Source organism: Equus quagga, chromosome 14 (assembly GCF_021613505.1).
Source record: "Equus quagga isolate Etosha38 chromosome 14, UCLA_HA_Equagga_1.0, whole genome shotgun sequence".
Classification (NCBI taxonomy): domain Eukaryota; kingdom Metazoa; phylum Chordata; class Mammalia; order Perissodactyla; family Equidae; genus Equus; species Equus quagga.
Genome location: NC_060280.1, coordinates 83,917,930 through 83,931,528, shown reverse-complemented (window position 1 = coordinate 83,931,528; position 13,599 = coordinate 83,917,930). Strand labels below are relative to the sequence as shown.

The 13,599-nt window shown below is 46.0% G+C and overlaps 1 protein-coding gene across 2 annotated transcripts in view; it reads left to right on the top strand.

Annotated features, from left to right (window-relative positions):
- CLEC17A (C-type lectin domain containing 17A) overlaps window positions 1-611 on the top strand; it is an 11,493-nt gene extending 10,882 nt beyond the window's left edge. For both annotated transcript variants that reach the window (XM_046638383.1, XM_046638384.1), the window contains one exon: window positions 228-611. In XM_046638383.1, the coding sequence (XP_046494339.1) occupies window positions 228-305 (78 nt within the window). In that variant the 3' untranslated portion in view covers window positions 306-611. The remainder of the gene's footprint in view (window positions 1-227) is intronic.
- The last annotated feature ends 12,988 nt before the right edge of the window (window positions 612-13,599 follow it).

Genomic DNA, 13,599 nt, shown 5'->3' with positions numbered 1-13,599 from the left:
TGTGGTGCTGCTGTCCTGCGTGCGTGTGGTGCTGCTGTCCTGCATGCGTGTCGTGCACTTGTTCCAGTCGGTGAACCAGTGTGGACACATTATTGGGAACTGAGGCTCACCCTGGGGTTCGCCTTTTCTGTTGTACATTCTCTGGGTTTTGGCAAATGCACAATAGTAGTTTCCCTGCCCTGAAAATCCCCTCTGCTCCACCCACACCCCCTGTTTCCTCCATGCAGCTTCTGGGGCCCGGAGGAGCCCAACAACCTCCACGACGAGGACTGCGCCAGCATGAACCAAGGGGGCACCTGGAATGACCTCTCTTGCGACATAACTACGTACTGGATTTGTGAGCGGAAATGTTCCTGTTGAACCCCAGGGCTGAGGGTCCACACCTGAGTGCCCCTCGGCTCTTGGAGACGAGAACCACCTGCCCTCTGTGACACATCATAGACGCACCCTGGATGTCGTGGGTCCCCTGGGTGCAAGTGAGCCCATTTCTAGGGCGAGGGCTCGCAGGCCTGCTCAGCTGGATGGTGTCTCAGTCAGTTTGGGCTGCTAGAACAGAACACCAAGAGTGCTGGCTGCTCAATGACACATTTATTGCTGGAAGTTCTGGAAGTTAGGAGTTCAAGATCAAGGTGCGGGAGATTCTGTGTCTGGTGAGGACCTGCTTCCTGGTTCAAAGACGCTGTCTTCTCGCCGTGTCCTCACCTGCTGGAAGCGCTGAGAGCTCTCTGGGATCTCTTTATCAGGGCGCTAATCCCGTTCAAGGGGGCTCCACCCTGACAGCCTCATCACCTCCTGAAGGCTCCGCCTCCTCACCCCATCACTCTGCGGGTTAGATTTGATGTAAGACCAATTTAAAATACTAAGGTGCATGAGGGAGCTGTCCTGGTGTAAACCTGCTCTGGCCTGGATTTTGTTTTAAGCAGAGCAGCCTGACTTGCGGCCTGACAAGCACACGTTGCACGTCTGCTTTAACTCGCTGTCCCAAAGCGAAGGACGCCCTCTGAGCTCCTCCCTTCCTCTGAAGTCTTCCTCTTTTGAAGAAAAGTTTCTCTTCTCAGAAACCGAGGTCGGGTCGACCTGCTGTGTACGTGCTAAACTGCAGCAGATATCTCCTGGTGACTTTGGAAAGAGCGTGTCCCTGTGGTGCCTGTTGCACGTTCTCTGTTCTGAGATGGCAGCTGATCCTGCCACAGATGGCGGGAGCGTATTCTTCCTGTGGAGCCGGCCCGCCCATCTCCAGGAAGGCTCGCCTTCTCCCTCCAGTGGTTTTTGGTTATTTGCGTTGACGTTTCTTGGCATTGTCAGCAGAATTTCAGGGAAACCCACCTGAGACCACCTGGAACCTACTTTGAGCCAGCGCTTGGCACCGGCGTGGGCCCCTGAGCCCCCCAGCTTCACGGCACTCGCCGGGTGCCTCAGTGAGTTCTGAAGCCAGACCTCCTTGTTCAAGTTGTAGGTCCTTTTCCTTGAGCTGTTTTAAGTCTTAAGACTAGGTGTCTTGGGGTACACATCCTAGGTCAGAGGAACCCAGGGGGAATTTCCTAGGCTGGGGGAGCCTAAGGGCAACTTTGTAGTCAATAGGGCTGGCTAACCTCTTAATTTAGCTTCAAATTGGAAAGAATTGTGTCTATAAAGTCGGAACAAATTGTTTGCAGACTTTATAGTAAAATGAAACTAAAAAAAAATGGGGAACCCATGCTTCTACAGCCGATGGGCTCCCGGCAGGCAGCCTCCGGGCCTCAAGGCTTCCTGTGCGGTGCTTGCAAATGCTTAGCAAGTGGGGACCGTGGCTGGGTCTTTAGATCAAGATCCCCTGGGATAACTTAAGGTTACAGAGGCCACTCTGGGGCCCCTTTGAACTTCTAAACTTGTCTTTCTGTGTGCTGGGTTTGAGAGCCACAGAACAGACGGAATAAATGCAATTTCTCAAGTGCCAAGCTCCCACTGTCCGGCACAACTGCTCAAAAGCTGAAGGTTCCAGAGGGTAAATGTTTACACAGAACTGCAAAATCCTACTGAGCTTGTCTCGTGTCCTGACAGCTTGACTTGGTGACCTTCAGGTTGGGGCCCAAAGATACGGATGAAGAGAGGTGCGGGTTGCACCCCATTTGCAGTCAGATGTGGTCGAACAGAAGTGCGGGTCGCTCTCCGTTCGTGGCCATGGTCCTGCCAGTCTCAGGGGTCACACTGGCCTTAGAAGGGACGTTGCAAGCAGGTAAGATCATTTGAAAAGTGCACTTAAAGGCAAAGGCTTCAAAAATTACAAAATAGTCTCACTGAAAGCAATAAAAATTGTTATAAGAGGTACCTTATAATAGAAAAATCTACTAAGTTCGGACTTCACAGACATCCATGTGATCTATTTTTGAAGGAGCGCCCAGTGTGAGGCCTCCCAGCGCTGACGAGACTCAGAGACTCAGAGACTCAGAGACTCAGAGACTTTCTGGGAAACTGCTGTTATTCCCTTAAGTGGTCAAGGGGAAACTCAAATTAAACATTAATGGAATTGTTTAATACTGCCCGAAACACACTTTGCATCCAACTATTCTTTTATAAATCACTGAGTTTTGTATTGTACCTGATTCATAACAAAAATTCAAGGAAAATTATTTAAGGTCTCTGCTTGCATCTGTGTATCTAGGTGTGTCTCTATGTGTCTCTATGTATCTATATATATGATGTATATGATATGATCTATATCTATATATACGATGTTTTTCTACCTTTGGATGGTGTAATTTCTAAAGGAGCTCTATTTAATTGGCTTAAAGTAAGCGCTTATTTAAATTATTTCTAAATATAATAGAAATGAACTCAAATGTCTTTCAAGTCAACATGATATAAAATAATCTTTGGTAAATGAAAGCTTATTTAAATTTGTTGGTTTGATTGAAATAAACATGTTTTCAGAGGTATCAGCATTGGATATGATACAGATGTGTTACCTCTGTTACAAAATTTGTCAGCAAGAAATAACTCATCTTATTTGTATAATGTCTCATGAAGTTTTTGTAGGCATAATCTAAATATAATTATTGGAAACAAATAAAGTAAATAGATGTGAAAAAGATAAAAGTTTTTTTTGAGAAATTTTTAACAATAATTATGTGTTATGGTGTAGATACTTAACTTCAAAACATTTTGATAAGTTGAAACCTTAGAGTTTTGCTAAATTAAGTTAAATGATAAACATTTATTGAATATCTAGGTCATTTCCACGTAATATAAAATATTAGAATTAATGACTAAACATAGATTTATCTACCTTTGGCTTCTTATTTAAGAGAAACTGGACAAATACTTGGGTTTATTAGTAAACGTGCTTTGTGTCATGCTGAGAAATTTTCTATGAGAAACATGTTTCCAGACAGTCTTTGTAGGTCTGCCAATCTACAGGATGTTAGTAGAAAAAAATAAGGAGAACGTCTCTGTGTGCAAGGAAAGCAAGATGCATGTTTTCAGTAAAGAAGCCACAAGGAATGGAGATATTTTTGTTTGTTTTGTTAAGAAAGATAAATTTGGCCTAAAGCACTGAGAAGGAAAGAAGGCATGGGACAAATTCTGAATGTAAAAAGACAGCGATAGAAGGTTTGTAGAAGAAAAACCCTGAGGAAAGAGTTTTGTGCATGGTCAAGTTGGCGAAGATTGAAATGAATTAATAAGTGAACATTTTAATATCAAAAGTAAGCTGGTACAAAAATGAGATTTAGTTTTCTTTCTCTTAAGAGGATAATGTTTTTTGACTTTTAGTCTTCTCTTGATAAAGAGATTATGAAAGATTTTTCTTCACCTTAGAGTAAGTCTACCTAAAAGGCAAGGATTCTATGCTTTGCCAAAATAATTTTTTTATGTTCAGAAAGAGTATGGGTTATAAAAAAATTATGTAAAATTCCCCCAAACTGATATGTCCTTGTATAATTCTAGTCATTATCTTTTTTTCCCCTAAACCACAAGTTAAGAGTACTAGAATGGCTTTATCACGGATTTAGGGCTGTAGCAACATCAATGGTGTGTGAAATCAAATGATTCCTCTAGTCGTTATTTTAAAATGTTATAACCCAATTTCCTTGTCAGTTGCATTATAACGTTAAGGCTTCTGTCATCTACGGATCGTTGTTTTACTCTGGCACTTTTGCAAACATGTTTCATCTTCAGAGAGATTCATGACAAGGATTCTGACGTTCACTCTGGAATGCAGGTTTCTGATGAGCTTTCAGATCCTAAAAATGAACTGGGTAAGAAATCACAGAACTCTAACGGAGAAACCGATGGTTTCACAGAACTGCTAACAAACGGACGACTGAGGGGGTTTCTGGGGCTGCCTGGGTGTCTAACTTTTCACTCATTGCTCAACCTTTATATAAATTACTTAGGTTTGACCAGTCTGATTTGATTGAATGCGCCTTGCTTCCAGCACCACACGAGGAAAACAACCAGGACCGCATTTTATTCACAGATTACCCTCTTACTCCTAGGAACAACGTACAAGAGACGCCCACGGATAATGCTGGTCTAATTTGGTTTACAGATGAGTCCTATTTAAAGGATGAGCAAGGACATTACTGGGCTGGATATATAGCCTGTCCAGCCTCGAGAATGCCCACTGCTCTCTGTTGACCCTGCTAACCCAGTGAAAGATTTCCTTCTACAGGCTCAAGAAATCACCACAGAAGAAAAGAAAGAAATTTGGCAACAAAAAGGGAGAACTTTTGAGCCTGCCGTGTAAATGTGATTTGGACTTGATAAAGCCTATGGTACTTGATATAAATGGATTGCACACTTGCCATTACTCTATGTACACCATTCAACTCATTGGGCACCTGAAAAGATGATTTCATGGGGAAAACAATATTTTTGGAAACTCTCTCTCACAGTGGCTCATAAAGAATATTTTTCTTTTACTCTTTGTCCTAAATATAATTCCAGGAAACCACTTTATGGGTCACAAGGCCACTTTCCCCTTCCTAAGGGACCCATTAAGCTATGACAATTGGATTTTGTTCAAATGCCACCATCTCAAGGATGCAAGGATGCTTAGTAATGGTTTGTATGTTTGCACGTTGGGTTGAGGCCTTTCCTTGTAGAAGAGCAGCAGCTTAACTGTAGGTAAATTGTGTTGAAAAGGATAATTCCTGTTTGGGGAATTCTTATCAAATTACACAGTGAGCGGGGAACTCACTTCACTGGACACATAACTAAATCCATTTGTGGCATTTGCCCTGTAATACAGCACCTTGACTGTGCTCATCATCCCCAGTCCACGGGATTCGTGGAAGGAACTAACGGCACAATCAAACTCAACTGGCAAACTTGCAGAAGCATTTAGTCTCTCAGGGCCAAGAGCTCTCCCGCTGTCGCTCCTCAGTCTTAGATCTACACTCTTCGGTAAACATCTGCTGTCTGCTTTTGAAATAATAGCAGTACAGCCTGTGCAATTAGATGAGGGGATGTATGAACCAACTTAGCTCAAGGGAGATATATCGCATTGTTGTCAGGGTCTCATTGAGACGTTAAAAAGAAATAAGAAATTGGTAGCAGATTCTTTTCACAGTGGGCTCCCAGGAGATGAAGACCTTCAGAATCATAGGCTACAACCTGAATATTTTGTTTATTGGAAGAGGCATCAAACAAAAGACTCTTTTTAGCGCCATTGGAAAGGCCCATACAAGGTACTCTTTTTTTTTTTTTTTTTTTTGAGGAAGATTAGCCCGGAGCTAACATCTGCTGCCAGTCCTCCTCTTTTTGCTGAGGAAGGCTGGCCCTGAGCTAACATCTGTGCCCATCTTCCTCTACTTTCTATGTGGGACACCTACCACAGCATGGCTTGCCAAGCCGTGCCATGTCCACACCCGGGATCTGAACCGGTGAGCCCTGGGCCGCCAAAGCAGAACGTGCAAACTTAACTGCTGCACCACTCTGCCAGCCCCACACACAAGGTACTCTTAACCGATCCATGCACTGCAAAATTAAAAGACATAGACTCATGGATTCACATTTCTCATTTAAAAAAGGCCCCTCCCCTTGAGTGGATTTTGACTCCTGTTTCTGACACACGGCTTTGACAGACCAAGACAAATACCTCCAAACCAGGATGAGAAGAAGATGGCATCTGTTGTAGACAGCTGTCCCAAGACTCTAGACCAGGCCTGTATTCCCAACCTCGTATCTCCTCATTTGAATCCTTGTAATGCTTAAACTACATGCCTACTTTATAATTGTGATTCTTTGCTCAGTGTCGTAAGACTGGCTTGCAGGCTGGAATGATGGAAACTCATTCTTCTAAACTGATCGCTTCAAGTATTAAATTTATTACCATTGTTACTATATCTGTTCTATAATGTTATGAACGGTGTAATCATAAGAAGTCATGAAAAGCACATGTACAGTGTCTGTGCAATAATTTAAAAATAATTGACGTTACATAACCTATGAAATGCTTCCCTTGTTGACATACACCTCCATGCTTGTGTGCTAAGTTCGGCTGTTTCCCCACATCGTGGATAACTGGGAAAATTAAAATAAAGCCCAGCTCTGAGGGAGATGATGGGACCAGGACGGGAAGGAACCACTCAGGCATTGAGGGACAGTATTTTGATCATCAATACGTTCTATTAAAAAATTATTGATCAAAAGGGGAACATGATGTAAGAAAAATTTAAAATACTAAGGTGCATGAGGGAGCTGTCCTGGTGTAAACCTGCTCTGGCCTGGATTTTGTTTTAAGCAGAGCAGCCTGACTTGCGGCCTGACAAGCACACGTTGCACATCTGCTTTAACTCGCTGTCCCAAAACGAAGGACGCCCTCTAAGCTCCTCCCTTCCTCTGAAGTCTTCCTCTTTTGAAGAAAAGTTTCTCTTCTCAGAAACCGAGGTCAGGTCGACCTGCTGTGTACGTGCTAAACTGCAGCAGATATCTCCTGGTGACTTTGGAAAGAGCGTGTCCCTGTGGTGCCTGTTGCACGTTCTCTGTTCTGAGATGGCAGCTGATCCTGCCACAGATGGCGGGAGCATGCTCTCCCTCATGGAGAATGCTTCTCGGTTATTTGCGTAGACAGACTTGACATATGCACTTTGGGGCACACACATGCAGTCCATAGCAGATGGTGAGCTGGAGGGTCTCCCATTTCTGGGGTCTGGAGGAAACTCAGTAAGTCCTGGATTATGGTTCTCAGGAAGGGATGATGGCCCTGGGGCCTCCAGGTCTGACACTGAGTTGGAGCTGAAAATACCATGCTCCTCTGAACCATGACGAGCTGAGGGTGGGCTCCCTTACTACCTACCGGATGTGGACCAGCCTCTGGGAAGTAGCTGGGGCAAAATGATTCTTGACAAGCAACTTTCTCGATGTCCCAGGTGAGGTTTACCCAAACTAGGTGGCAGAATCAGACATCTGCCAAGACTTGGCCCGTTGGACTTCCAGAAAGGCAGACTGGCTGACCCAGGGTGGCCAGGCCAGGCCAACACTTGGTCAGATCCTCAGGACAACAATGGAGATATCTACCTGCATGTGCCTTTGAGCCGTCTGTGGTTGTAAAGACCTTAGATGAAGTAATTCACTTTACTTGAGTGGATCTTCTTGGCTATGGGCTCTTGCAATGTTAGAACGTCTCAAGATGCCAGTTCACCCTGTGGTCCTTGTCCACTGGGTTGGTTTGCTGGGGCTGCCGTAATAAACTCAGACTGGCTTAAACAACAAAGATTGATTGTTTCAGTTCTGGAGGCTAGAGATCAAGGTCTTGGCGTGGCTGATTTCCAGTGAGACCTCTCTCCTTGGCTTGTGGATGGCCATCTTCTCTCTGTGTCTTCACATGGTCATCCGTTTGTAACTGTGGTAACCTCCTCTTCTTGTAAGGACATTGGTCATATTGGCTTAGGTCCCACCATAATGACTTCATTTTCACTGAATTGCCTCTATAAAGACCCTATCTGCAAGTGCAGTCTCATTCTGAGGTGCTGGGGGTTAGAACTCCAACGTATGAATTTTGAGGGACACAATTCAGCCTGTAACACCCGCTAAATGCCAGAAGTGCCCCCTGCCAGTCATTATGACAGTCAAGAACACCCCCTCAAAGGCAGGAACTACCCCTAGCTGAGTACAACTCAACGCGGCAATCCCTTTGGACAGCACCTGAATTATATGCAAGGGTGGGTGGACATTCTGCAAATCAATCAATTTATTGATCAAGTGCCCATGTCTAATAGCAGGACTGCTCCTGTTTTAACTGAGATAGAGCGATTACAGCAGGCTGCTCTGAGCATGGGAGCAGTGCGGAGGTTGGTGTTCACTTGGCTTCCTCTTCCCTCTATTCTCTCCTCCCACCTCCACACCTGCCCCCAACTCACCAGCCCCCACGCAGCCCACACACTGCAGAGCCGGTGGACATCCTGTTCTAAGCCCTCCACCCAGGGGACCGTCGCTTCAAGCGACTGTTTTTCTAGGGTCAGGGGAAGTTCCTGTATCTCAGTAGAGGAAACTTCAGTTTCCTACAGTGTGTGTGCTGAGAAATGAGGAAGCAGGGGGCTGCGGTCATGCCTCAGAGTTGTGATGGAGGGGTCCCGGGTGGAGCCGGCCCAAACCTATCTTCCTTCCACATCTCTCGCCATCGTCTAATTTCAGGTAGAGAGATAAACATGACAGAGGCCCCTTTACCGCTTTGAGTTCAGGGGAGCAAAGTTTGAGCATTCTTGGGGGGATGAAAGTAACAACAGCCACGGTTTATCAAGCACGGATTGTGTGCTAGATAGACACAGTAGCTCTCATTTAATCTTCACCACGGCTCTGTGAGGTTGGAATCATTCCCAGCCCCATGTCACAGCTGGCAAAATAGAGGCTCGGAGCATTTTCGTGGCTCTTTCGTGGTCGTTGAGTGGATCAGCGGCAGAGCTCATATCTGGGCTCCGTCTGTACCTCCGGCGATCGACCTCTTTCTGTAGCACCTGCCACCTTCTGAGAGACTACAAACTTGAATTACCCTCAGGACCCTGACCTTGTAGCTCTTGTTTCGGCCAACAATTATGGGAAAGGAACAGTGTGGTCTGGCGGGGCAGACACCCTGGGCTGAGATAAAAGGCCAGGAGTTGAATTCTGGGTCTGTTAATGATAATCTGTGTGGCTGTCACAATAATGCAGGCGAGAGGTGATGGGCCCCAGCGAGCTAACTCTGAAGGTAGGAATAAGTCCGCATCTATTTTGAAAACACAGCTAATGGGATTTGCTGATGGATTGCATGTGGATTGTGAGAGGAAGAGAAGAGTGAAGAACGACCTCAGGGTTTTCAGCTGAAGCAACAGCAAAGGGGGAGCTATCATTGTTAGAGGTGGGGAAGAAAAAAGTGCTTGTAAACACAACACATTTAAATTTGGGTGGTTCCTGAACTGTCACTGAAGTTCTTAGAACTTCTCTTGGTTCAAGAATGGAATGTCATGTGTAGCAGAGTGGTCATGCCCTGCTTACATCCTCACATTTTCAGTGACTTCTAATGGCCAGCAGCTGCTACCAGAAACCAGCTGGTCTGGCACACGGCAGGTGAGAAGAGCCAGGGGGAAGATGCTTCCTGGAACAGCCCTTAACGAAGCTCAGCTCTCTTGCCCCTCAGGTGAGGGGACTCTGAGATACTCGTCCATGTGATCGCCTGGAGGTCCCTGCTGGAATTAAGATCCCGTTGCCCACAGCACTGCCTGCCTTGTAGCACATCTTTGAACACATATTGTACTGGCTGCCTGGGAAACTGGTGTTTCCTGGGGTCACCTCCAAAATAGACTATTTGCATTGGAATTCTTTTTCTTTTTTTTGAGGAAGATTAGCTCCAAGCTAACTGCTGCCAATCCTCCTCTTTTTGCTGAGGAAGACTGGCCCTGAGCTAACATCCATACCCATCTTCCTCTACTTTATACGTGGGACGCCTACCACTGCATGGCTTGTGCCAAGCGGTGCCATGTCCGCACCCAGGATCTGAACCGGCGAACCCCGGGCCGCAAGAAGCAGAACATGTGAGCTTAACCACTGCACCACCAGGCCGGCCCCTGCACTGGAATTCTTATCTCAGAGTTTGCTTTTGAGGGAACCCAAATGAAGACACTCTGGGCCAAGAGACGATGAGCTTGCAATATGGTTCTGGTTTGCTTGTGACCGAGAGGTCCCTGGGAGGCAGGACTGTCAGTGCCAAAGCTGGGAAAGTCCTGAGCAAATTGGGATGAACTGACCACCCTTGTAGGAGGATAGCGTGGTGTCAGGGAAGCCAAGAGGAGAGAATGCTTCAAGGAGAAAAGGGGATAATGGATGGGTAGTTCAAATCATCACGTTGCACACCTTAAATATATACGACTTTTATTTGTTAGTTTTACCTCAGTAAAACTGGAAAAAACCGAAAACACGTGATCATAAAAAAGAAGAAGAGGGGATCAACAGAGTCAAATGTGACCCGAGAGGCAAGTTAGAAAAGACTGAGGAGCAGCCGGTGGGCTCCCCACTGAGGACCCGCTCAGCATGGGCCGTCCTCCGTGTGTTGGGGGCCAGTCAGATTGCAGCGAGGCAAGCGGTGAGAGTGGGAGGAAGCGGGGTGGCAGGGCGTGAGCAGCTTGACTCGAAATCTCGGCTGCGAAGAGAAAGAGAGCGGCAGAGCGGATGCCGCAGCCGGGAGAATTTGAGGTGCGCCAGACTGGACTGCGCTTCCTCCTGGCTCTCCCAACCCCACTGCTCCCATCCTAGATCTCCTTCAAGGGGCCTCAAGACTGATTTTGTTTCCCTCATGATTTTTGTTTTTGGGGCATTTTGCTTTGTGCTTTGAGATATTTCCTCCATGTGGTCTTCTTCTAAGCCCTCTTGACACCGATCATCCTCTTTAATTCATCCAGCAGAATTCCCCTTTTTTATTTATTCCCTTTTTATTTAGTTCCGTAGATCTTTATGGTGCTGTCCTTGAATCTCCTTACATTCTTATTTTTCTTTATTCTTGTTTACAGTTGTTGTCTGTCTGCTCCAGGAGAAGCCCTGTTTCGCTTGGTGTCGATCATGTCGGCATCAGTATCTTCTTTTCAGCTGCTGGGCCTCTCACAGGTTGTCGCTTTTCTTTGGGGCTCAGATCTGGGGGTTGAGAACTCTCAGCAAGGGCAGTTTCCCAAGTGATGGGAGGAGACGAATCCTTCACCCCAGGGGTCCATGGGTGCACCAGGCAGGCATGCAGAGCTGCCTCCTTGCTCCCCAATCTCCTCATGTCCTTCTAGATTCAGGAGCGGGACTCCTCGTGGAGTTTTTAGGGGCCAGAGGGATCAGACGCACACACAGGGATGATGCTCACTTTATCCCAAGAGGTCCATGGCCTCCTGTGGGCCAGAATCTTCCCAGGATGTATCGTGTCTGATCTTTGCCCCAGAGCATCTTCAGCTTATCTTGGGACCCTCCACCTGGTGCACAGGGGAGACGTTTCAACTTCAGATTTCCTTTTGGGGATTTCCCGAGATACCATCCTCACTCCCACCCAGCTGCCATGGGTCCTAGCAGATTTTTGGTTTAAAGAGGCAGACATATTAGGGAAGGGAGTAGAAGAGAATGGAGACAGGTACAGTGGCCATTTTTCTACAATGTGCCGTTTCTCTTCTTTAACGCTGGGGCCAGCAAACTACAGCCTGAGGGTCAAATCCTGTCTGCAGCCTGTTTTGTATGCCCACTGAGCTAGGAATGGTTTTTACTTTTATAAGACACACACATATCCCTTTACACATACATCACATATATTGTGTGTGTGTACCTCTATTTATCTTTCTCTCATCTATCTGTATCCATCACTATATATGGCCTGAAAAGTCTAAAATGTCTAAAATATTTATTATCTGACCTTTTACAGAAAAAGTTTGCTGACCCATCTTTACCATATTTAAATGCCACTGGGGAAGATCCAGGAGACAGGATGTGAGAGATGAAAGACTCAGGAGAGAGAGAAGATAATCAATGGAGAAAGTTCTGCCAAAGAGGCAGGAAGGGGTGAGATCCAAAGCACAGAGGGAGGGGTTAGCTTTAAACAGGAGGGGGGACCCCTCTGCTGCTGTGGAAGCACGGAGGAGGGGACGATGGGCATCGGTGAGGGAAGGAAGCAACAACAGGTAGGGGTGTGGGTGTACCTGTAAGGGATGTCAGAAAGTTGAGGGGGTTTCCATCAGCTGGTGTTTATTGTCTCTGTAAACTTGGAGACACAGCCTTCTCCCTCATGTAAAGGGAGATGATGAGGATTGAGGAAGGGAGTGAAAAATGGGAACTCCCCACATGGGCAAGTTGACTAGGGCAAGGAAGAGTAAGTTGTGAGTAGCATGAAGAGTCTCGTTTGGGTCAGAGAGCGCACATTTGTAATGGCTCCAGGCTGAGTGATGCTGGGATCTCGTTGCTTCGGTGGACGAGTGGAGAAGAGACATGGTTGGCTCATAAGGAAGGATGCTTTAGCTGCAAGCCACAGATTACCTGACCCAAAGTGGCCTCACAGAGGGAATTTGTGTGTCTCAATAGGAAAAAGTCCAAGGGTTGATTCAATAACTCAACAATGTCATAAAAGCCCAGATTATTTTCATCTTTCCACTCTTCCATCCTTAATATTTCCATGACATCTTCTCTCCAAGCATCATATTGTTATATGATAACAGCCAAAAATAGGAAGTCGTGTGCAGGTTCTCCTTAAATTTGTGCTTGTTTTTATCAAAGAGAAAAAGTATTCTCCAGTCTGTGTGTCTTCTATCTCATTGGCTAGACCTGGTCCAAATGCCCATCCTGAACCATTCGCTAGCATATAGGAATGAGAGCACTGTTTAGTTGAGTTAATTTAGGTTGGTGTAGACAAGGGTTTCCCATCCTCAGCACTACTGATATTTGGGGATGGGTGATTCTTTGTTGTGTATCTAGGAGCTGTCTTGTGCATTGTAGGATGTTTAGTGGCATCCTGGACTCTACCAGTTAGATTCTGGTAGCATTCCCCTCGCCCCAGTCATGACAACCAGTTGAGACATTGCTAAATGTCCCTGAGGGGAGGGAGAAATCACCCCCAGCTGAGAATCATGGGATTTAGACCAGTCTCAACTCGGTCCCCTGGGTTCAGGCACGTTGCTGACTCAAATCTGAAAACAATCAAGGTTCTGTTAATAAGGCGCATGTGATGGTGGTGATGGCTGCTGAGTAGACCATCCACAGTGCCCGCCATTGTTGGATCAGTCCCGGATTGAGGTTTTCCCAGGTAGGTACGGAATCAGAAGGAGGAAGAGAATGAGAGAGTAGGGGAGACAATCATTTGACCCGGTTGATCATGAGATTTAGCCCGGATAAGAAAGGAGGTAAAGCTGATGCTTTGGGAGAGGCTGATGGCTGGAGGGACTGGATGAGTTTATAAAGCAAATTGACAATGAGTAAGGGTAAGAACTTGAGCAAAGCCCTTGAAAGAGCCCTCCTCATTATCAAAAAGTCAAGGGAGTGTTTGCAATGGTCATGATTTGGGTATCCAGAGATAAGCTTGGGTTGAACACATCATAGCAAGGAGAAATCCAGTTCAACACACATTTATTGAGAACTCATTTTGCAGAACTAACACTTCAGGAAGCAAAGGTTAAACGTTTCCTCTCCAAA